General features: G+C 41.2%; 2 protein-coding genes across 8 annotated transcripts in view; one reads left to right on the forward strand and one right to left on the reverse strand.

Annotated features, from left to right (window-relative positions):
* The window catches only part of NUDT13 (nudix hydrolase 13), a 26,405-nt gene extending 12,456 nt beyond the window's left edge, over positions 1-13,949 (forward strand). For 4 of the 5 annotated variants that reach the window (XM_066620012.1, XM_066620015.1, XM_066620013.1 and 1 more), the window contains exons 6-11: positions 249-355; positions 1,245-1,370; positions 2,191-2,302; positions 3,346-3,500; positions 4,033-4,254; positions 13,667-13,949. In XM_066620012.1, coding sequence (XP_066476109.1) covers positions 249-355; positions 1,245-1,370; positions 2,191-2,302; positions 3,346-3,500; positions 4,033-4,224 — 692 coding nt within the window. In that variant the 3' untranslated portion in view covers positions 4,225-4,254; positions 13,667-13,949. Of the gene's footprint in view, positions 1-248; positions 356-1,244; positions 1,371-2,190; positions 2,303-3,345; positions 3,501-4,032; positions 4,255-5,197; positions 6,511-13,666 lie in introns of those variants that run through there. The other variant, XM_066620014.1, reaches the window with a different exon arrangement.
* On the reverse strand, positions 8,999-25,461 carry ECD (ecdysoneless cell cycle regulator). Of its 3 annotated transcripts, none has more exons than XM_066620010.1 (14): positions 25,208-25,461; positions 24,196-24,420; positions 23,697-23,814; positions 21,988-22,075; positions 21,484-21,662; positions 20,964-21,156; positions 20,074-20,202; positions 18,397-18,522; positions 16,055-16,140; positions 14,867-14,973; positions 13,565-13,748; positions 11,497-11,564; positions 11,097-11,311; positions 8,999-10,765 (listed from the first exon to the last, which is right to left on the reverse strand). In XM_066620010.1, exons 2-14 carry the CDS (start codon positions 24,398-24,400, stop codon positions 10,538-10,540), a joined length of 1,926 nt encoding a protein of 641 aa, XP_066476107.1. In that variant the 5' UTR covers positions 24,401-24,420; positions 25,208-25,461; the 3' UTR covers positions 8,999-10,537. The 3 variants fall into 3 exon arrangements, with proteins under 3 accessions (XP_066476107.1, XP_066476106.1, XP_066476108.1); XM_066620009.1 differs by having other exon boundaries at positions 25,177-25,461; XM_066620011.1 differs by lacking the exon at positions 25,208-25,461 and adding an exon at positions 24,966-24,971.
* Positions 25,462-25,478: the final 17 nt, after the last annotated feature.

A 25,478-nucleotide genomic window follows, 5' to 3' on the forward strand; every position in this document is an offset into this window, starting at 1 on the left:
TCTTCTGTTCATGGAAGATGCTTTAATCTGCAGAGGTAACTCTTGATTGTAGGACTGCTAGTTTGAATGCTAACCAGTGTGTTTTTGCTTTGAAAGAACATGTTACTGATATAACATTGTTGCTCATGTGATAACTACAGTATAATCAGTTACTCCACTGTAGTTACGAACTGCTCGTATATGACACAGGGTGTGGGGTGGGAGAAATAACTGAGATATCTGATTCCCACAGACTTCTTGAATTCCAGGATCCTTGGAGAGATCAGCTCTTGAATCTGAACTCAATGGCTCATTCACAGAATTACGGAAAGCTTTCTTCCAGTTAGAGGAAGAAGATGTATCTTTGATTTCCTTGGTATGACTTAACATATGGAAATAAATGCTAAACCAATGAAAGCTAATGCCAGATAGGCAGCAAATGTTCCCTCAGCCAGTGGAAGCTACTCAGGAGCAGGCTAGGCCAGTGCAAGGGTGTGTGCTGGGGTAGCAGCGCAGACCCATGCCTGGATGGGGCAAATTTGTGCCGGCTTAGGTGGGCTGGTATAAGGGTGGGTGGCGGGAGGGCAGAATGGAGGTGGGGGCATTTTGGGGCAGGGGGAGGGTGGACTGGGAGGTGGATCAGGTGGATCAGACTGGGAGGTGGATCGGGGGGTGGGACCGGCTGTAGCAGCACAGGCCTGAACCTAACACCTAACCCCGTCCTGACCAGGATTACATGGGCTGTTCTGATTTGCGCCTTGAAATTGCAGGTGCATATCCGAATAGCCTTATTAGGCTGGCTGGTGCACGACATGGCGTAAGGGAACAAAAATCCTCTTACTCCGAGTTGCACTGTTAGCAACTTTGCTAGCAAGTTACCAACCTTGCGCTGCATTCAGCGCAGGCAACTTGGCCTGCCTGTTCCAATGGAAGTTAAGATTGTGCCTTTATTGTAATATGCTGTTTGACCCTTGGGCTCAAGGGCCCACTGAGCACTGAAAATCACTGGTTGACCTTAAGTAATTCACTATCTTTCTGCTTAGCCTACCTGACCTAAAGGTTGTTGTGAGGATAAAATATACGGTGTTGAAGAATATGATCGATGAATAAATAAAGTGTGCATTTCAGCAGCAATTAATTTGAATGTTATAAACTGATTTATGTAGATTGTACATAAGGAAAGGATGACATTTTTCTTAAGAAGGCTTGTCATTTTCAAACTATTCCTCAGAGTCCTTCATACCTGAGTCTATTTGTGTTTATAGGCTCAGGCTCTCCTTCGCTGGCATAACAGCAACCAGTATTGTGGAAAAAGTGGGCAACCCACAAAGAAGAACATGGCTGGGAGCAAAAGGATTTGTGACAGAAGTGGAATAATCTATTATCCACAGGTGAGGAGGATCTGACCTAGAACCATATATAGGCAGTTAGTCAGAATGGCTAAACCTGGAAAGGCATTTTTGTAAGTGTGTTTTTGGCATCTCTTGTAGGTTGACCTTGAGACCCTTTTAGGAGAGCAGTCAAGAGAGCAGAGGAAATGGTCTGTTTTATCACTAGATGGAGAATGCTTCTAATCTAAAGCAAAGCAGAATACGGCCAGTTCATCTCTCTTTCATCTGCCCTCCACCATAAGGAAGAAGAGAGGCAGAGAGGAAGAAAGTAAGGCCTGTCCCAATAGACCAAAGGTCTCACCTCAGGCCAAGGAATTTAGGAAAAGAATATTTTGGATTAACTAACCACACAAGTTCCAGCCTCATGAGAAATGGCTGTGGTGGGGCGTGTCTCTATGAGGAGTTATCCGTGTAGGTTTTTAGAGTTCTGGACATTGAATCCAGGAACACTGATGCACAGAATACATATCTGGCACCATTTGTGAAGGACACGCCTGCTGTTGGAGGCAGCTGAAGGCAGAGGCTGCTTGACCCTATATGGAGGAATAACTCAATGTCTTTTTTTCTTGGCTGGCAAAAACACTAAAGCTGACCCCAGAAATCAGGATAGTTCCCCAGCAGGATCCTGATTTTCATTAGCTTGCTTCAAAATCTGCCTATAACAGCCAGAAAATTATGAGTGGGAACCAAACAGAGGTCCGTTGCTTCTCACATATTGGACTCTTGTGATTCTCTGGTTTAAATTGCAGTTTTGTGTTTGACAGTAATCCACACATCTGAACTCTGCCTTCCAACTTGCTGCATTTTTTGGCGTTTTTAGATGGCTCCAGTGGTTATTACTTTGGTGTCTGATGGGAATCAGTGTCTTCTTACACGACAAGCATCATTTCCTAAAGGGATGTACAGTGCTTTGTCTGGCTTTTGTGATGTAGGTAAGGAAGCATATGACTTTCCAGATTTGTATGCATGGTATTTACTTATGGGTTCCAGCATAATGTGGGTCATTGATTCTCAGCAGAGAGATCTATGCTGGTAATATATGATGAATTGCGAGGTCTTATTGTTTTGCATCAAATTGCCATGATTTACAAACTTAGCAGATGCTAAGCAACTGTTAATGGACACATTCTTCCCCTACTAAGGGCCCAATCCTATCCAACTTTCCAGTGCCTGTGCAGCCACAATGCAGCCATGAGGAAAGGGAACAAATGTTCCCTTACCTGGAGGAGGCCTCTGTGACTGCTCCCCTACAGTAGGATGCAGCACATACCTCAATAGTGCAACTGTACCTGCACTGGAAAATTGGATAGGATTTGACCCGGAGTCTACCGGCCCCCTACCATGTACCTGTTTCCAACCCAAGCCACTTGCCTTCCTCCAATCCAATCACCCACTTACCTGGCTTGCAGAAGCAATAGTGGAATATTTGATATTCTCTCTTCCACCTCCTCCCTCTACTTCACAACCATAGCTTTTATTCTTGCAGCCCCTGCTTGCAGCAGCAAGGAAGGTAAATGAGTGGAAGGAAGGCAAGAAAGATGAGATTTCTTCTCTTGCTAGGATTATGCTCTGAACCAAATAAATATTTTCAGGGCTGTAATTCTTGCCTTTTATTTGAGGGACATATTATGAACTTCCAGCATTAATATTTCTGAGCCAGGAAATACAGCATTTGGCAGCATAGCTACTAATGACGATAAAGGTCTGAAACATTTTAAGGGAAAAAGCAGCCTTTAGGGATTTTGATAGTCACTGGATTGCATCACACTATTGGTCTCTGCAGTTCAGTACTATTTACTCGTAACTGCTCAACAAATTCTTCTCATCCAAGATTCTAAGCAAAACATGTATAGTACTCAGACCATGTTCCCATAGAGTAGAAGGATCATGTATGGGCATTCCTGAAGCAAGTTGTTGGGCTGAGTTCAGCACAAAGCTACTATAAGGTATCTTTCAGGAAACTTTCCTTTCTTAGGTGAAACTTTAGAAGAGGCAGTTCGACGGGAAGTGGCTGAAGAGGTGGGATTAGAGGTTGAGTCTCTGTGGTACTCTGCTTCTCAACACTGGCCATTCCCAAATAGCACACTTATGATAGCTTGTCATGCTTTGGTACACCCACAACGGAACAAGGTAAGAAAAAACAAGGAGAGAATCCTTCCTTTATTTGGTAAATTTATCTTGTTTTCAAGACTACAGTTAAGGTAGTTTTGGTGTTTAAATGAATGATGTTTGGAAAAAAAGAACCTTGTACTTCTTGGGTCAACTACCAGTATGTTTAAAACTGCTGGTAGTTCTAGGTAGTACATTACCTTTCTCAGTTCCACTTCTTTCCAAGCTGTCTGCTAAGTATAAATTGTCACCAAAAAACGGATTATTATACTAGTTAGCATTTATACATACTTTTTGATTAGCTAGAATGCTTTGGACATTCACTCAGTTACCCTTACAACAACTTGGTAATGCTATTTACTATTCTTCCAGTCACCCTTTTCTGCAATGTAAGGAGAAAATAACAGCTACCTAGTGAATTTATGGTGGAATGGGACTTGAATCCAAGACTTCCTATTTTGTATATCAGTCTCAGCCACAATGCCATATTAGTTCTCATAACACTATTTAAATGCTTTACTTTGTCTTTTCTCATCAATTTCTTCTCTTCTAGGTCAGTATCAACAAACAGGAGCTAGAAGCTGCCAAGTGGTTCAGTCATGAAGAGGTGGTGATGGCTCTTGGAAGAAAACCAAAGCCTTCCAAAGAAAAGGATGACAACTCCTTTTGGCTACCACCGAAGCAAGCCATAGCACACCATTTGATTCAAGAGTGGGTTAAGAAGCAGGCGGCTGTGTCTGTGTAGAAATGACTGTTCAACCATTTACTATTCCAGGTAAAAATCTCCTGGGTGCCCATAGTAATTTTAAAATTTATAGCTTAGTTTAGGTGGCTCTTCATATTTGTTTTTCTCCAGCTTGTTTATTGGAGCAGAATCTACCACATAGTATTTACACCTAACCTCTAGAATTTGCTATCAGAACAGATCCTGCAATAATACCTGGGAGAGGTTTGAGTTAGATCAGGGTTATCCAAACTTTTTGACAGGAGGACTGAATCATCTCTGTCATTGGGGGGGGGGGGGCAGCCCTGGGAAAAAAAGAATTTACATTTCAAATTTGAATAAATTTACATAAATGTTCATAAATGAATATATTAGCGGTGGAACTTACATGAATGAATGAAGGTCTAGTAATAGCTGAAGGCCTGTAAAAGGCCTTGTACAAAGCAAGGCCGGCCATTCCTTCACTGCCGCTGCTGCATCACAGCCATGAAACAGCAAGCAGTGGAAGGAGCCTTTGCCCCACAGCTCATGCCAGAAGTAGAACAGTCACTCAAGTTGAGAGCAGTTGTGTCGGGCCAGCATGGACTCCAGTAAATCTCCAGAGGGCCAGAGGTTCATTGGGAGACTGGGGGCTCCCTGCAGGCCAGATTGGAAGTCCCCAAGGACTGTAAATGGCCCCTGAGTCGTGGATTGGGTACCCCTGTGTTAGAATATGTTGCTGTCTGAGAAAGTATATACCTGCTGCCTCCAATGTCCCACAGTTGGACAGTAAATAATTTGTTTGGAAAAAGCAGTGAGCACCAGTCTTTCTCCAACATAGTGTCATAGCACTGTTGCATCTGAAAACAAATTCCTTATTTTGTCAACCAATCTCTTTAGCCATCTCTGAGCCCTATAGATTTGTGCACAAATTGGAGCTAGCTTGTCCATGATAGTCTGAGATGTGATCCACTGGAAATATGTCACAGCATTCATGATTGTTTCATTTGCTCAGCTGGTTCCATATACCCTTGCTGATAACCCCATTCAGCTTCATAAGTTGTCGTCCAAGTGTGCATAGGATTGAAGCATAAAGCTGGTGTCTCTTCCGCTACAAGATGTGATGGGGTGTGTAGGAGTTTCCAGCAGAGTAATATATTGGCTGCGCAGCAACAACATGAAGCCGATGCTCAAAGCTGTCCCACAGGAGGCACGACTGTTGCAAATAACCACTGCAGACAGAAGGCTGGGATCCACCATCAATGTATTTTTACAGCAACATAGCAGGAACGCCGGTCAAACAGACAAAAGCTCACGTCTGGCCCCACAATCCCCTATACTAGAAAAGAGTTGGTTTGCGGGGCTGCTTTATACGTCAAACATATGTGGTGTGCCAATCAGGGGACCTCTGCATCTGAGCTTGGGCCACGCCCTAACTCAGGTGCACAGGGTTTGCACTTTATATCACCTGCCACTTAGATACATGGAGCACAATAGACTCAAACACCAACAGGCTGCATCAGGTACAATGCCTGTAACTTTCCTCCTGTGAACAAGACCTGAGGGATTTCTCAGGTTTCAGACCTCAACAAGATGTATAGACAAAAACTAAAAAAAAACCCTGAAACTTTGGAACTGTTGGTTAATTTTCTCAAACATAAACATGTTGAGTCAATTAGAATCCATACCATTAATAAATTCTGTTTTATTTAATCTGATGACAACCCCCATACACAGGAGGCTGGGATACTGTCCCAACATCAGAGATACCATATAAGAATCTGTCAACTAGGCAGGTCTGTGGAAGAGCTTAGCTACTAGTTTTGTTTTTACACTGTCATTAAATTAGAATTCTGGCACAAACAGTGGAAAAGGCTTATTTTTAGGACCATGGGTTCTGAAAGTTTTTGAAATTGAAACGTATTGGTATCCCAGCTCATTCCCAAGAATATTTCTCCACCAAATCCATGTGGATGTAACTTTTTTCTGGAATAAAAATGTTATGTCAGAACCAGTCTTCAGTCTAAGATGCTTCAACATTTATGATACAAATGCCAATAAATGCCCATTTAATAATTATAAAAACAAAAACCTCTGTAAGGCCACAGTACTAATTAAGAAGCTCAGACTTCATATTTGTAATTAAATATTTTTGGAGCATTAACCATCCTTTATTTTTTTCCGTAACTATTTGCAATGAAATTTCATCCTGAAGTTGCCTTAAGGTGGAAATGGTGTTCACAGTATTTAACGCTACAGCTTACTGAGATTTGGAATGTTAGCCAACTTTTTTTTTTTAAAGAACAGTAGTGAGGTTATGTTCCTATTACATTGTTTCTACCGAGATAGTTGCTATTTACATATTTTTGAGTGTTTCTGATTTCTTATCTCAAAATGTATTTCCTTTGGATGCTAAAGTGCTTTTTCATTGGACTGTTTTTTTTTTTTTGCAAGCAACTATTCCATCAGTCCAGATGTCTCTCTCATCATACATACATACAACAAACCTTTATTAGGCATATGTGTCTTTCTCATCCTTCCATCTGGGAATATTGCCCATATACTGCCACTTACCCTGAGCAACAAAAAAGCAAATTGATAGAAATTAACAAACTTGTATGTAGTTGGCTCTTCAAAATTTCCTCTGGCTGTATTATTTCAAACAGACTTGCCCCCTAGCTGATTACACTGGGAAGTTCATCAAAGACAGACAGGATTTGTGTTATCCTGTTGCTTCAGAGAACTACACCAGCTGTGTTAATGGAACAATTTTAATAAGAGTGACTATAACCCTGATTGTGGCACTCATTTGTTTCAATGCAATCCCTACTTTGGGGGTAACTTTTTTTCTTAATATAAAATTCTTGCAGCAGCACTGTACTGCCAAATTGAGAAAGATGTGCATGCTCATTGCGCATGAAGAACAATGAGTATTAATTTGGCTTCTGTAAGGGGTGCAGAGAGCAACAACTCCATTTTTTAAAGTAAAGCAAGAATCTTGTTTTAAATGCATTTTCAATCATGTGTGTAGGGGTCATGCTCAGTTCAGCATTCTGTTATCAGTGAAAATGTGAAAGGCTTAGCAATTATCCTTTCTTCAAGAAGCTTCAAAAGATGTTTTAATCAAATTGCACTATGTATTAGTACCTGTCACTGTATGAAAGCAGTCCTATGAGCTTCATGGATCAGAATGCAAGGGGGGTGGTGTAGGGCTGATGGTAGCTTTGACCTTGACAGATGTTAAACCTATCACCCACCATATCTAAAATATCTCTCCTCACTGACAAAGGCAGTCATCTGTCATTCACAACATAACTTAATAAATGAGCTGTAAGAGTAGTTTCATGAGAGAGGTTGTTCGTTAAAGTAAAAACCACCTTTGTGCTTGGGAAATATGTAGGTCCTGGTTAAAGATCTAGCAGATTTTTAGGGTTTTATAACTATGAGCAGCTGCAATACTCATTTGTTGTTCTTACATAGTCCAGTTCTCTCACAGGAGGCATTAATTTCTAACTGAAAGGCAGATTTGGAACTTAGCAATGAATGCCATATTTTCTACTGTGATAAAACATTTTTTGCACAGTTATCTTTCCTTAATCTAAGCCACAGTCATTTTAGCACCCTCTAAATACCCAATATAAGGGCGAATAAACAAAATTCTTAATCTGCCAAACCTTAACTGTGTAAGGAACATGCAGGGTAAATCATAGGAAAAAAAATTCAAACCAACTCTTGCATTTTAGGTTTCAAAGAGAAGGCAACCCTGTTGTTCTAGAGACATAGGCTGGTTTGTAAATTCCTCTCAATTTCCTATCTCTATTCAAAAACAAGCTGAGAAGCTATTAATTGATGCTAGAATTCTGATTTTTCAGAACAAAAAAGACAGCTTATCACTATTGAATATATATATATACCTAGTGCATTTTCCCACAAGTGCCAGCCAATGATCTGAAGCAGGGAATCATGTCATAGCACAAGATAAGTTGATATTCTTGAAAGTTGGAGAAAACAGCACTCTGACTTTGCAGCCACTAGCGGCCACAAACACACATTGTGTTGGGAAACACGAATGACATTAACAGAAAGCAGTTGATGCAGTGTGGTTCCCTCAATTCTGCATTTTTTTGCCTTTTAAAATTCTACCATATTTTGTTTTTTCTCTACAGTTTACATGATTTTATTTTTAGTAACAAGGCTGGAGCTGAAAGTCAGTTTCATTTTTTGCTGTAATCTTTCACTACGTTTGGCATTGTTGTGGAAAAGCAGTATCAGACTAAAAAAACGTCCAAAGGTTTAACAAATTAGTAGAAATAAAACATTCCAGATATCCTTTGATATGGGGTTTCAGCTGTTTTTGTATATATTAGCTGCGTTCCAGTACCAAGGTGTGAAAAATTAGACTTCAGGTCCCACTTGGACTAAGTGAGGATTTGCTAAGAGAGCCAAACCTGACAAATCTTGTTCTACCCAGGATTTATAAGGTTATGAAACCACTTTCCTATTTTCTTATGGTTACTTGATGCACTCTGGTTAAAACAGACCAGGATTTGTTTGGTTTAGATGGCAAAGCAAACCTTGTTTGTTCTAAAACAGGACCAACTTTAAAAAAAAATTTCTCCTAGTACAGTGATAGAGAAGTATGAAAACCAAAGCTTGTAAGCATCATGCAGAATCATGATTCAGCATATCTGAACTGAGTCCAAGATGTGTTTCATAGTTACAGATATGCAGGAGAGTACACAGAGAGACGACCTCTAGAAGGTGTAATAGATTTTTTTCTGAACCGCTTTTTGAAATTAACTTGAAACCTCTAAAATTGACTATCAACCAACTTTATTAATAGTACAGAAGGAAGAACTGAACGTGCTGTATTTAAAACTCCAAGAACCGAAGTCAGATCTGACACAGCAACATCTGGCCTGGTAGCTTCTTGGGTACAGGAGGCCTGAACCTCCTTGATACCAGCAGCCCAAATGCTGATATACAAATTCAGCTGTAGCACAGTTGCTGTACGTGTGTTTACCCTTCTGAAGTTACCACAGAAAAAAATTCAACTGTACAAAGAACATTTAAACTCATAAGCAGTTTGATTATTGCTGGCCGGACTAATGTTATCCTTCCTTGCCTGTTAAAATTTGTTTCCCTTATCTTACCTTGTTAATACAGGCAGTCCCCTTTATAAATCAGGGACTCGAAAGCTTGAACATATGGCAGACTGACTTATAAGAGAATTTCCTCCCATAAGAAACAATGGGATAAGGTAGGGATAGAGATTATAGTGAGTATCATGCAGTCCTGAGCCCATATTAACCAGTATACTCCCTGCAGGGCTGGCCCATCCATCACATAAGTTGAAAACATCATGTTAGGTGGCAAGTTGGGAGAAGCAGCAAGTTGGCAGGAGTACCCTGGATGCATCTGCTACCCTACCACCCCAGTCTGCCACAGAGCCCAGAGCAACTCCCACAGTAGCATGGGAGTTGAGGGCTTAACCCTCCTATTTTATGTTTAGTTCCTCCAAGGTCAAGGCTTTAAGTGCAGGAAAAGTATAATGGAGAGCTCCTCATCTTTAAAAAAGCAGAAAGGTTTTCTTGGATCTTCGTTACCTAATATTGTAGAAAAATAAAGTATAAATGTGTACTAAAGATAAATATTTTCAAAGTAGCTACAGGTGGGGCCTCCATATCTGCAGATTCTACATCCAAGGATCTGACTGGTCCTGTGTGGAGCCAGACTTGGCCCCACTTAAGCCTTCAGAGGGCTTCAGAATGTCCCGTGGAGGTGAATAACCACCTTTTCCCATTTCGCTTCAGAAAGCTCTCCAGAGGGTACCATGGCACAGCTGGTCCCCTTCAGAGGGCTTAAAGGGGCTGATTGTGAATTTCAGCATCCGTAGAGGGTCTGATTCATAAGACTCTTTCAACTGAGATCAGCAGATGTTTTATCACACAAAATAAATTTCAGATGTATAGTTATTTTCTTGGACTTCCAGTAGAGAACTCTTATAGCCTTGAGGGAAAAGCAAAAAAAAATTTGCAGGCTTTTAAAATAGATATAAAATGTATTGTAGAAAAGCTTTGGAACTGCGTTTTTCACAAGATATCCTAATTTCTTATACTGATACACTGGAACAAATATAACTATGACAGTAATTTTTCTGAGACTAGATTCCACAGATGGCAAATGAGAGTTCAGTGAAGCTGTTCATCACAAGTATTTAAAAGATATACTTGTATTATTAAAGCTTTCAAGAAATGAAAACATTCAATCTTTCATTCCAAAAAATAATTATTTCTTGCGATGTTGTGCCAAAGCATATCCCTCAAACAGGGAACCACTCTATTCTATCAGTGAACTATGACTGAGCTTTGTTGTCTGTGTTTTCAGGCAAGTTTACTCCCATGCTCTCAAGAATGGTAGAGGTGGGCCCTGCTAGTCCTGCTTGAGCATGATATGATTCCAGCAAGTTAGTCACTAGGTTCAGATCTATATCCACAGGTGTCAAGCCAGTGGCTCCTGCATCAAAGTCACCTTCCAAATCACTGCCAGTGTCTTCGGAACAACATACTTTATCAGACCCAACCTGTAACAAAAACACAGAAAATGAAAATAGAAAATGTTTTAACATTGCATACAGATTCTTTTAAACTTAAGAGATCACGATGTACATGTTGCTGTTGGCAACGCTAAATAGATTTTTCAGATTATGAGCTGGCTTTTTCCACTCTATGCAAAGTGCTATGTACCCAGATGGCATTACATATAAACAAACACAGCCAAATTTTGGAAGCACTATGCAAGCCAACAGCATTCTGCCTTTTGGAAGTATGTCCAGTAATCACATACTTCCTCTTCCCACTGGTCACAAAAATTAGGCATACTGCTTTTAGGTTGTTAGTAAATTAGATATATACCACTTGTGGATTAGTGAAACTTCTCCCAATATTGGTGGATGCCAATTCATTGTCCATTTCATTCATGTATGATTTGATGCTTCCAACCATTTCGTTCTGAGAGGTTGTGTCCGCTCTACTTTCCGATTTTGAATCAAACTCTTCATCACTGTCCAGGAATTCAAACTCCTCTTCTTCATCCAAATCATCAGAGTCCAGCTCTTCTGAATTTGCTCCTAGAAATAAAATCATTGCACACACCGGGGGTGGGTGGGGTGGGAGGGAGAGGAATGAATGAAATAGGATGATCAAGAAACTTCATAGTTAATAGCTTGGGAAGAGGTTTAGAGATGGGGTGGATGACTTGGAATTTCTCTGAAGTCACTCTCTCCTTCCCATCCCATTCTCCCAGCAATCTCACCTAACATTTTGTCCAAGGCATTTGTGAATGAGTCAACATCAAAAGTGACATGGGCCTCAGATGAGGACCTGGAAGTAAGACATTTGTAATTACATAATTGTACAAGTCATTGTGGCATTAGAAATGAAAAGAAAATTGTACTTAAATTGTTCTTAAATCATAAGAACAGTGCAGACACAGTTGTGGCATTAGCTTTCATTGACTAAGGGCATAATCCTATGCATATCTACTCAGATGCAAGTCCCATTATGTTCTATGGGACTTACACTCATGAAAGTGTGTATAGGATTGTAGCCAAAGATATATCAGAGGGCCCAATCTTACCCAACTTTCCAATGCTGATGCAGCAATGCCAATGGGACATATGCAGCATCTTGTAGTGGGTAGATAGTCACAAAGGCTTCCTCAAGGAAAGGATCGTTCTCTTATCTTGGGGCTGCATTGGTGCTGGAAAGTTGGATAGGATTGGGCCCAGATAAAGGTTCTTCCCTACAAGAGCTTAAGCTACAATAAATGTTTTAGACTTTAAGTCACCACAAAAGTTTCATTTTGCTGAAAACAGGTTTAATATGGGCAGTAGATGAAGTCGAGTACACAGTAGGGTACACAAAGAGAGAAAAGAGGGAGCTTGAAGATGAGGTGCAAAAAGTTCCTTTGGGTGGGATAACAAAAGGTGGTCACAGATACGATACACGATATAGCAGTGCAGAATGACAGTAGACTACTGGGTTCATAGAAGAACAGGTTAAAATGAGAAATGGGAGTGGACGGCCAAGAGCATGTATTATGTCATGTAGAGAGAAGAGAAAAATTAATGGCAGTGGGGAGGCATGGTGGTAGTTCTGAGACTGACCTATAGTAGTGCTAAGAAGCACAGGGAAATAGCGTTTAACATATTATGGTAAAGAAGAAATACTGTGTTAAAATTGTAACAAAATACTTGATGCAGCTTTAGTAAAAATATAAATGGCCCCCAGAGTTACTGGAGTCTTGTACCCTTGTAGACGAAGGATACAGTTTTGATATAAAAACGTGGGAGGCGAAGGGCCAGACAGAGGCCAGACCGGGAAAGAATCCAGCTGGAACGAGGAGTTTTATGGAAGACTAGAACTATTCAATTGTAAAAATCCCTACGGGGGTTTAGAACAGCCTGCCTATGTAAACCGCCTTGGATTAAAGTCTGAGGAGAAATCTGATGACTAAAGAAAGATGGTATATAAATACCTGTATAAATAATTAAATAAAAACATGCCTTATAAAACAGAAACAGAATAAGTTACAAAAGAAGACTTAAGTTTAAACAGGGTTAGAAAATAGACTAAACACCACCATTAATCACTACAATATTGTTAAGACACACACATACACACAGACAAAATACAAAGATCTGATTTATAATCACATACACAGAATTGTATCCTAAGCTCTGGTTGCACAAGGGGAGGAGTGATTTTTGCCAAACTCTCTGAAGTCCCCCGTCCCTCAAATGTCTGCTCCTGAGAAACAGATTTGTGGTGAGGGTGGGCTGCAGAGGTAAAGTGAGATCAGCCACAACTGCCCCTGTTCCCTTGCATGAAGGAAAGCAGAACTTGGGGTACAGACCTTTCTTAGGCTTTCTGTGTGATGTTTGAAATGGACCATATGGTGAAGAAGGACCTCCAAATTACCCGAAGGTGCCCTATTATCTCATATGTTAACAAAATGCCCAAGTTCCTTCATCTGAGTAATTTTGACTATTATGTATTCCTCATCCAAAAAAGGTACATCTGGAGTTTCTTCTGTTCCTAGCAAGAACTATTTTGGCTGCAGCGAAGTTCAAGATGAGTTCAATCTGAACAAATTTAACAAAATAACTACAAAAAGTTCCATTTGCAATTGAAACGCTCAATGTTATGAGGGTTTTAAGATCTTTTGCCAGTAAGGCATTATTTTGGGATAAACCCAAACATGAGTTGAGGGTAATTTAAGCTTTGCTATGACTGCTTGAAAAGTGAACTAATTTAACAGTACAGAAATAATTACTTTAAGAAATCATGCATCAGCCTGGATCAAGTATTTAAAGGAATACCATGGCATTTCTGCTCCTTCATATGTTGAGACTTTGGATATAAAGGCCTTCATGCTTTCAGTAACCTCTGCCAAGTTATAATTCTGTTCCTCCTCATTTAAGGTAGAAGCAGACTTGTTTGTTCCCGATGCCTCCTTAAGGATCTCATCCAGAGCATCTGGAGATAGCTCCAGCCAACTATCATCTGAAAGAAGAGAACATAATACTAGAGGGGCACAACTCTACACTCAATCTGAAGAATACTGAAATATTGTCTTAAATGAGGCAATATTAATTGAAAATTTCACTTTAAAATGAACAAGATACTGTAAGTTGAGCAGGCTTTGTAGAGAATCGGTGTTATTTATGGCTGTAAATCGGACCACTGCCTTTTTTTTTTTTAAAGAAAACATTACAATTAGAAATATATTTCTTCTTGATCTTATACTGTGATGAACTTTGTGCTATCTCTTATTCCTTTTCTACACAATGGGTAGATTATACATATGTGTATTCACATACATGATCCTCAGAAACTACAAGCACCAAGTTGGGACTTACGGTCATAAGGCAGTAGCAGTATTACTACATCCCACATTCAATAGGTTTGGTGCAAACATGTAACCCATCCCAATCTCTCAATTCTGGATAATAATATTGCATGCTCCCTGTTTCATATTTGAATTTATCTCACAACCTGGGTTAGCAGTTGCACAAGATCATTGTTAATACTGATTAAAACAAGTCCAGGGAAGCTCCTAATGCCCCAATTAAATGCCCCAATTAAACCAAGGTTCTAAGAGTGTGGGGCACACACTCTGATTCAGGGTTACCAAAGGTCACATGCAATGATGACCCAACATAAAATGGGATGGAGGAGGACACCATGCAGTTCCATAGTTGACTCCTGATCCCTTACCCCTTACTAGAACTGCACTGTGCCACTGGCAGCCAAGTATACCAGAAAAGGGAAGAGATGAACATAGCAGAGAAAAATTATGTAGAAACACTTTCAACCAATGCCAAATTCACAAAAAATATTTATTCACGATTATGCATTCACATTGCTGGTTCCATTCCTATGCACATTTACCTGGGAGTAAGCCCAATGAACTCAGTGGGCTTTACTTCTGAGTAAACTTGTATAGGATTGTGCTGTAAGATGACTGAGCTACTGCTTCTTATAGACCTCACCATATTTTCCTATGATGCACTGTAAAAAATGCAAATGTATTTTTCTATATTTCACAAAATGACAACCCTGGCTGTTTTGCAAATAGATGCGAAGTCTGCATGCCTTTGTTGTGAACTTGCTCTTCTTACCATCCTCTGGAGGAAGACTATTGGCTTCTTTTCCAAAATCCTCCAAATTTAGTGGACTTGTTTTTAATATGGTCAGAATTTCTTCACCTGGGCTCCTGGAAACTGAACTAGCAAAAAATAAATATATATATATATATAAAATAAAAAATTCAAACTGTCAAACTAAAAAATATATATCCATTCTGTGCTACATTCATATTCAGCAACCGAAATTCCTTTGTAACCTCTATTGTACACACAGCAGTTTCCCATACTGCACAAACTGCATGCTCGAAGGTAACTATAGGCTAGTTGTCTGCATGTTCAGTTCTTCAGTTCAGCAATAATGTTTAAGTAAGACACACTTGCACTGCAAGCACTACTACAGAAATAAAAGGCACCTTAATGGGCATGAGGGGGAAGGATACAGAGGCCACTATTTATATAGGGTTCTCTCTATCTGCAGTTTCTGTATTCATGCCTCTCCCCCCTGGAATGGAATCCCTACAGATATGCCTGCATATCTGATCTTCTCACCAAAATAAATAGCAATCAAGACAATTGTAAATGCTAAAAGTATTACACTACTTAGTGTAAACCAAGGTAGTCTAACACACGGCCCTTTCTGACAGCCCCTGAAAGCCCAGCCAGACACCCCCCCCCCCACTTCAGAAGCTCTTTGGTCTCCTTGCCATGTCACTCTAGCTTCTCCTTTGAAAAAGAAGCCAGAACAGTGCAGAAGGGAAATTGAAGAGCTCAACTGCACCTCTACTCCTTGTGTGTCCTGACCCTCCCGAATGACTGGCAGGCTCAGAATGCAGAAGTAATTGGCAGTAATGTCATCACTTCACCACTAGTTACTTCCAGGTTGGCACAGCCAGGGGTCACACAAGGGTCATGCATCCCCAGCTGCCCAAAGTTGGACCACCCTGGTCTAAAACATACTATATAAGTGTACTGAAAAATATATCTTCTTCAAAGGTCTGCCACTGCACAAGGATCTTCTATGGCCCAGGGGTGGTCCTTAATTTTTGCCAATTCCCCCTCCCTATGCAATTCTGGTGGGTCCCCAACCTTCAAAAGCAACTGGGGGGCCACAGGGTGTTGCAACAGTGGAACTCTGCTCAAACGTGTGGGAACGCAAGGTATAAATTTAAGCAAAACACCATTAAAAACAATTGAACTGATAAACCAAACCAGTGTTCCTACCTTTGTGAATTGATTACAGTCTGCTGGAAATAATTTTCTGCCACATGCAACCGGTCCAGATACTGAACAGAACCTTCCAACTCACCCTATGAATTTCAAATATACAACAATAGTAATTCAATGCATCTCTCTTTGATGGTATCGTTTAGCTGGTGTTTAGCTGGACATCCAGAGCAGTGCGAGTGGTTAATTGAAGATGCAATTACCCCAGTCCAACAACCCATGGTCTGCTGAATCAGGAATAACTGTGTAACCCATGCACTCCCTCCTTCCTCCTCACTTCAGGCACCTGGATAAATTGAAATTATCCTGATATGACTCTGGTTTAAGAACCCTCTACCAACTATGATCTCAAACCAGGATTGATTCAGATTGATTACACAGGCCAACACACATTTTGCTTCCTTAAATGTTACACCAATTCCTGGGTATATTTGGGGTGCCGATTCCAAAAATGGCACCCGTTTTGCCCTATCTCATCTAGTTTTGGAGACACAGCATAGCCTCTTTAGTGAGTGGTTCAAGCTGCTTCCTCATGAGGCCTACACCATGGAATTCATATCGTATCACCATAAAGTTAGGGAAAAACTTTTCTGACCCTCAATTTTATAGGCCTGTGTTATCAGTTTCCCAGGTCAGATATCATAGCAAACTGTAGTTTAACTAATCAGAATCCTTTCAGTTTAGCAGACTGCATAAGGAGAGGGGGAACATTAACATCAGATCCTTAGTTCAGCAAGTGTATGTGAACCCATGAGCTCTATTATCTTTTTAGACCTGATGACAGCAGTATCATCACTGATTATGCTGTAATAAAAATACAGCTATAACCTAATTATCCACAGATTTTTCACCTGTGGTTTTATCTCAATGCAAAGAGAAGGGTCTTTAAATTAAAAGAAAAAAGTTGTTTAACAATAGCCTCATTAATGCAAGAGAGGGTAGCCTGCTGACAATCCATCAATCATTCTCTCTCCAGGCACTTAGAATAGCTTCATTTCAAGGCAAGCAACCCCTCCCTTCTGCCTGAGCATGTGAAAGATAATCACTTTGCATTGGTGAAGGGAGGGGTTGCTGGCTTGGAGTGAAGCCTTTCTAAGCGCCTGGAGAGAGTGGTTTGTGTGCCTAATCACTCTGTCTTAGATCATAAAAGGTCAGCAAGGCTGTTTTTAAAATCACCTTTTTCAAAAGGAAGCAGAGGGACATTGTTTTTTAAATGGATTTGCTTAAATGCAATTTACGTAAATTCTGGGAACAGAATCCACTGGAATAACAAGACTCAAGTAGTACAGTATACTATAGTATAACTAATCGCACTATGCAGTAGAGATGACCCATTCTTATTTAATTCTTATTTTTTTAGCAATGCCTTAATATAAGAACCTGTTGGAGTTAAGGACCAAATATTTCAATATTTCCCCTTATAAAGACAGCACACACGATCTTTCACTCTCACATATTAGTTTCTTATGCACAGGCATGTTGTTATTAATTACTAACAGCATTTATATACCACTTTTCAACAAAAGTTCACAAAGCAGTTTACAAATAACTAATGCAGGGCTTTTCAAACTGGGGTGTCGTGACGCCCCAGCCTGAGGGCCCTGGCCTCTGCCCCCTTAAGGGGCGGCAGCAGCCTAGAGGCAGCGGCGCGTTCCCCAGGATCACGCCACTCAGTGGGCTGCAGGTGCTTGGGTACACTTATCCAAGGCTCCTGCAGCCTCCCCGGAGTGCGGGGAGCCCGGTGCAACCTTTGAAAATGGAGCGATTGCGCCCCACCTCTGCTGCAGGGAGCCCTGCCAAAGGTCACACCGGGCTCCCTGCACTCTGGGGAGGCTGCAGGCGGCTTGGGTAAGTGCACTCCTGGGGATCGCACCACTGCCTTCCACCCACTCCTACTGCCTCCCCCCTACCCCTGCAAGCACTTACAGTGGCTCAAACTCTCCATGAGAGTTTGAAAACCACTGAACTAATATTTTTTTGTTTTTGTTTAAAGTGAAATACAGGGGAGTATATACATACAAAAATTAACTGCCCCAACCAGATACTTTGCTGAAATCTGCGAAAGAAGTGACCAAGTGCAGAAATAGATCAACTAAACCAGGATCCTTTCATCCTGGTTCAGGATGGCAAAAGATAAGGTACTGTTCCCTCAGTTTCATGGCTTCGGGAGGGGACAAATCCTGCATCTAAGCACTACACACACCCAGGTTCAGGGTATACTTTAAGGCAAGTATTTGGGCAAGTATTTGCAACATAAGTCATTTGAACATGTTTTTTAAATGGCTAAACGGATTTTTCTTTCTGAAATAATTTCTTTCAATTAGCGCAGATAATCTCACCTTAAAATAATTGTTTTTCTTGAGGCTGCTGAGAAAGTTATCCCACAATGGAAGATCCAATATATGTTTCTTGGAATCATCACATTGTGAAGTACACTTGGAGCACAGAATTTCAAAACCATGAGCCTATGTAAGAGATACAAGGGGAAAAGTTGTGTTGGAATATACTTTCAGGGTACCATTTTGGATTACTTACAGAAGCCCACAGATTTCAAATTGTTAGTAAAACTAAGTATTACTCTGTCTCCCAACATCTTCCCACTCTCAACATATATGTGAACTAAACAGCCCCAGAACACTCCCTCCTTTGTGTCCCTCCCAGTGTCCTCCTGGGAACACTCCCTCCCAGAACACTCACTCCAAATATACCATAACATCCTTCGCCTAACTGTTCAATAGTTGCTGCTAGGACCTGGCATTTCTTCCTGTTCTCTGTGGAGGTAGAAGCTTTCTTTCCTTCTTTTTTCAAAAGGAAGCTAATGAAGCACAGCCAGCCCTTTCTGCAAAAGCCTGACCTGAAGGTGATAAATTAGCTTTCCTTTCCTCTTCACTCTCCAAGGAAAAAAAAAGGAGGTAGTTTTTGTAGAAACTCAGCTTTTGTAGAAAGCACCAGCCATGCTTTCATTTCCAGCAGCAAGAGCACCAGGTGGCCCATCTTTCCCTCCACAGGGAAGAAAGGGGACAGGTCTTCTCTCCTCAGAGGGATTTTCATGTGACAGAAGCACTCTCTATTTTCTTCCACAGAGAACCAGCTAGGGGTGGAAATGACAAGAGGAAAACTAGCCTCTCTCCCACAAAGGACTTTCGTTGAAAGCCCAGGTGTATTTTGCCAGCACAGGAGGGAAGTGGGTTTGTTGAACCTATTTGAGTCTGATAAATAAACACACGTCAGATGAATTTAGGTTTGTGACTGAAATTAACTGCAGACATTCGTGACCTGATACACCTTGTGCTTAATAGGGAATTGCATGCAATACAAGCTTTTTAGCATCACTTTGTTAACAGACATTTTCACTCACCAGGAAGCAGGCAGAGATGATCATTAACTAACTTTGCTGGTTAACAAAATGATAGTTAACTGAGGGCGAAATACAGAGGTGCCCTTGGTGCCATAAAGCATGTTTGTGCCTCCTAACGAGCAAGCTGCGCCAGTGCATGGAGGTGCACTGGCACACGGAGGCTGAATCTAGCCTCTGCAGTGGCTTGCATGGTGAGTCTTGCGTCGGCCCACTTGGACTGTTGCAAAGTGGAAGCAGGAGGGAGATGTTCCTGGCAGGGGGAGGATGGGCGGGTGGGGAGCAGGAGCTGGAACCCAGCAGTTACCCAACCCCCGTTCCTGGGGAGTTCGGAGCAGCTTCAAGCCGCTCTGCTCTCCTCTCCTCAGGAGGCGGCGCAAATCCAAGGAGACCCATAGGGGCCAGGGTGTCTTACCCTGAGGTAAGGGAAAAAGTTTCCCCTTACTGCTGGCTGAGCTTTGGGCCCCTATCCCACGCAGGATACAGCTCAAGCCTCTTGCCTTGCCTGTTCCAGCACAGGATAGGATTGCGCCCAAAGCCAGTTAAAGCAAACATTATGAACAAAATCTCATATATCAATGAATTACTATCTCATTAGCAAAAAAATAAAGCAAAATAAAATCTTGTGCTGGAAAGACCAAGGGATAAAATACATGCTTACCAACTTCATGCCCAGCTCGTATGCTTTGTACTGAGGATGTGAACGAAGAGGTAAAGAGTACCCACTCCTTCTGTCTGGTACAAAAGTTTGTTGAACCAACTGTGCATATAGACACTTAGTAAAAGTGACCTGAAAAAAATGACATGAATAATCATCATGTCTCAGATCATGCAATTTAATTTACACTGATCCATTATTACTATTTTAAGCAATTTATTACTCTTTTAATGTTACAAACTGACATGGCTGTACTCCAAAAGGCTGCCTGCCTACTTGCTCAAGCACAGAAGTCTTTCAGACCCCCTTTTTTACTAGTCTCTCCCACTCCCTGAAAAATTACTCCTGCAAGTTAGGGACATTATCTGGAATGTTATCCAACAGAGCCTAAAACAAACACACACACAAAATTACTCATGTCCCCTCCTCCAATATCTTAAAAAAAAAACTGCAGGATTTTTTGGATCTCAACCTATCCCTTTTTAAAGACATTTTGGGTGGAATTCACAGTGATGCATATGCAAGACACTAGCCCCCATCCTCTCGACTTAAGCTTCAGCTGCATGAGTGCCACCCCTCCCCAAGTCATTCCCAAGGGCCAGGGGACCTTTGTCAACAGCACAGGATGCAGTATGGAGAGGATGGGGAAGAGATGAATCCTCAGCAGAAGCCACACAGAATCTCCATCTTCTAGATTGTGATTTCAAGTGAAGTCAGCAGAGCTTGTCACAAAAATAAATTTCAGGAGATCAGTTGTAGCAAGTTTTGTCTCCCTGTTAATCTCATGCATAGAAAAAGGATACCACAGTAGCCCACATATAGTAACATAGCCAAAATAGGATGCCTGATGGTGCTGAGTGACAAAATTAGCTCAATACAGAATCATCACTTACTGAAGTCATTATGCGTGTCTCTGGAGGAAATGTTTTGAAAACACGACATGCTTTTAAGTCAATGGGGTCTCGCAGGTAAAAAGCTTGAACTGCTGCAGACACTAATGCAGGATTCTGCTTCAGTACTATTGCAATGCCTGCTGGAATGTAGCAGTGAGCTCGGTGAAGAAAAGCGCTGATTTTCTCAGGATACCTGTGGCACAAAATGATGAAGTAAGGCATCATGATTATCCTATTTATGAAAGACTAAAGGGTTGTATTAGCTGATCTTAGCAATGTGTTCCATCATGTAAAACCCAGGCAGAAGTATAGACCAAGATGACAATACTCACGAACTCTTGATTATAGTATTCATTAAGAAATCTGGCCAGGAGTAAAACCACCCCACCATGTGAAGATGACTACAGAAAACATGTCTGGTCTTTAGTATACAACGCATATCATGCAATATATACTCTTAACAGTGTGTTTTAATATTCCAATCAACTTAAAAACAGAAATGTTAGATTAGGCCACTTACTCACTGATACGCTTATTCACGGCTGCTCTAACAGAGTTTGTAGCCACAAATTCCCTAGCATGAGTTGACAGCAACTTCAGTGCCTGCGAAATTGTAAGATTGGTAGCAGGTAGCAATTTTTCCACTTCAGGAGTCCTCAGCAAAGGAATTATGCATAATTCTCCACTATGAAAGAATACCTGACAAAAATATACATTTGCTAAGTTTTAAAATTCTTCATATAAGTTCTAAATTCATGAATAATCACTTACCAAAACATCATAAAGACAAGCTTAAAGTCATCAATATGGTATAACTAAGATTATTCTGTGTCATGAAATAAACTAATTTTTAGACTATTTTTCAAACAAAGGTGTCCAAAGTGACTCACAAAAATTAAAACAAAAAAACTATATAATCTGAAGTAGAATAAGAAAGCATAGTAAAAAGATTATACATATACAAATATTGCATTCTATAGATTTAGTACTGTTTTGGGCACTAGCATTCACAAGCTTTTCTTACCCGACTGACACTGTTTTCAGGATTCAACCACTTGGGAAGGAAATCAGCTGCTTCTATTAGCAGGAATTCACCATCGTTATCATCCACTCTATTCAAATAGAAAATTTGTCTCTCAAACATGAACTCTCTAGCTTCAAATCATCTATAGTCATGTGCACTTAGTTAAGACTAGCTAGTTAAAACATTGATGTAGATCGCACACATATATACTGTACAACCAGAAAGAAAGCAAAACTGATATTAAGATGAATTGCTGTGGTTCTTGATCCAGAAAATGATTCATGCACAAAAGCCCATTCCTGCTCATAGGACTTCTTAATTGGGGCACTTTTATCCATTTAAATAAAATGGTAGTTTCCTAGTTCTCCCAATCAGCTCAAACACTGACCTTGAAAGATGTTTTGACACAAACACAAACTACTTCGTTATTTTTAAACAGTTTTTTCATCTCTGAAATTTTCACATAACCCAATGTGCCACTTATTTGTGGCTTCAAGCTGAAATAAATTTTAGAATAGCCTATGGCTGCAATCATATGTACACTTACTAGTAAGGTGGAGTGATAATACTCAGTGATTGATACTTCTGAGTAAACATGGTTATGATAGAAAATATCGTACTCTAAGTCCCCAATGTAATATTCTGGTTCTGTTCTAGATGTTTGTCCAGAAGTCAGGATAGAAGTATGTTGGAACAATGCTTTTGCACCTGCCCCAAAACACTGACACAACCATCCCTAACTTGGGGTATCCATACGTCAGAGATCTAGCATATCCGTATGCATGTTTTTATTCCAAATAGATCCTGGTAACTTTTTGTCTTGGGAATAGTTCAAATATAACACAGTAAATGGTAACATTTGTCAAACTTTATATTTAGCAAGAATAAAAACTAAACATATAGATTACTCTGAAATGATCAAACTATGGCCTGCTTAAATAACCCACAGAACAGCTAATTTCCCCCTTCATTTTATATTAGTGGAATTAAAATTAGTGGAATTAAAAAGATGCCTGAAAAAGGAAACCTCTTATCCTAAAAAAGTTGAGCATACAACAACATACACATAAATTCATATTAATAGCGCAAGCCTAACCTGCACTGAAACAGACAGGCCAAGTGGCCTGTGCCGTATCCAGCGCAGGTTAGGAAGTGGCTGAGTTGCAACTTGGCGTATGGGGATATTTATCCCCATACCCCGTGTTGTGCCCCAGATGCCCCTATGGAACTATCTGGATCTGTGCCAATGAAATTGCTGACACAAATCCAAGCAGCCTGGTGTAATGCTAGGGTAGCTGGGAAGGGGGTTAGGATATGGCCTAAGTAGCTGAGACCAGTCCCATACTCCTCTCAGGCCCACTCTGCCCACTGGCCCTCCCACCTTCCCACACCCCCAAACGCTCCTGTTCTGTCCTCCCGCTACCCTCTACAACCCCCCATGCCAGCCACTCCCAGCCAGTGCAAATCTACCCCTTCTGGGTGGTGCAGGACCTGGATTCAGCCTCTGGATCTGTGCACTGGCTCAGCCTGCTCTAAAAGGAGGTGCGAATGCAATTTAAGGCATGTTTGTGACACTCCTGGGTCGGCGTGAGGGACTTGCACCAATCCATCTCACTTTCTGGATTGCGCCTTATGTTGCTTTTCACAAGTGACAGCTTAATTAAAAAGAATTTCAAATGTGCACAATCTTGTTACTATCCAATACATACCTGGCTGCTAATTCTGGAAATTCTTTTGTTATTTCCTTTATGAGGTATACAATAAACCATTCATCTTCAATATTATCCCCAAATTTTGTGATGCCACCAATATGAGCAGGGATATCTCCTAGAAAAGGGGAACATTATACCATATTACAAGCCATTACTAAATCCAAAACAAACTGATTATCTTCCTGCCCAGCTCTTATCATTTTGTACTATCAAGCACAAAATGAAAAGCAAGTCAAACAAACAGCTACAGAATGTTGTATCAGATGGCTGAAGGTATTGAAAAGTATAACCGCATGTTCGTGTTTTTATTCATTGGCTTTTATTTTTTTGATAGCTGCCACTATGCAAAATGCAGGATGTAGTCAAAAGAGCATTTGGATTGCTTAGCAAGCAACATAAAAGTTACAACACATTCTGCTGGCTTTGTAGAATTAAGAGAACCTTTCCCAGATTCAAAAGCATCAAAACAAAAGGAAAACAAGACCATTTACTTTACCTTTAGCAGGTTTATACTTGAGATTAAAAGGCTGGTTTTGCCAGATGTAGGAAACCAATACAGGTGCGAAGTGTGCTAATATTCTTTCAATATATTGTTGAAGAATTTCTTGGTGATGTTCAGGGTCTTCTGGTTTCTGAGTTAACAAGAACAGCTGATACTGCACTGCATCTTCGACAGTTGAAAGGTTCAACTCCCTCTCCATTGTGTCCTTGATAGTGAGCTCTGTTTAAAAAAAATATTTCAAAACCCTTTCCAAAACATTCTAGTCTTCTTTCAACACATCCCACATTTTAAGAAGTCAAACACCACTTCCAAATCAGTAAGCTTACTTCAGAGAAGGCACACAGCCCTAGTTTCCTATGTCAAAAACAGGTGTATAAGCATTATCAGTCCTTCGCTCTCTAATTTATTTGGTCTTTAAAAGCAACAAGAGCCACAGACAAGTTAATCTGTTTTGAGGCAGTTCTTATATGCTAGAGGGGGCATGTTTCTGTTTACAGACTCTCTCTCTCTCTCTAACATGACATTGTTCCCTTTTCCAGTTCATCACAATTTACAACTAAAAAACCAAAATCAAATCTAGTATCCAGTTTTCTCCACTGAAGTCAACAGGGCCTAACCCCCACTTACCCCTCCAACCTCAACAGGGCTTACCCCCCACTGAATGCAACGAGGCTTACCCCCCACTTACCTCCCTCCCAAACTCAACAGGACTTATCCCCCAAGCTCAACAGCACTTACACCCCCCTAAACTCAAGGGGGCTTACCCCCACTTCCCCCCAAACTCAACAGGGCTTAACCCCCACTTATGCCCCCAAACTCAACAGGACATACCTCCCACTTACCCCCCAAACTCAACAGCACTTACACCCCCCTGAACTCAATGGGACTTACCCCCCCAAACTCAACGGGGCTTACCCCCCACCCACCCCCGAGCTCAACGGCACTTACACCCCCCCTGAACTCAACAGGACTTACCCCCACTTCCCCCGAACTCAACGGCACTTACACCCCACTGAACGCAACGGGGCTTACACCCACTTAACTCAGTGGGGCTGACTCCCAGGCTAACAACATGCACTGCCAGGGCTGAGGCCTTCCCCTCTTGCTACCACAGGCCCTGGAAGGCGCTCGGTCCCCAGAGGCCACTCCCCCGCCTCCCGGGAGCCTCCACACTCGGTGCCGCGGGGCCACGCGGGCTTCATCACCCCTCGGGACCCGCATGCGCCCTGCGACGGCTCAGCCGGGCTCGAGGAGGCGGGGCTTTTTCCGCCAGAGTC

Source organism: Tiliqua scincoides, chromosome 3 (assembly GCF_035046505.1).
Source record: "Tiliqua scincoides isolate rTilSci1 chromosome 3, rTilSci1.hap2, whole genome shotgun sequence".
Taxonomy (NCBI): Eukaryota; Metazoa; Chordata; class Lepidosauria; order Squamata; family Scincidae; genus Tiliqua; species Tiliqua scincoides.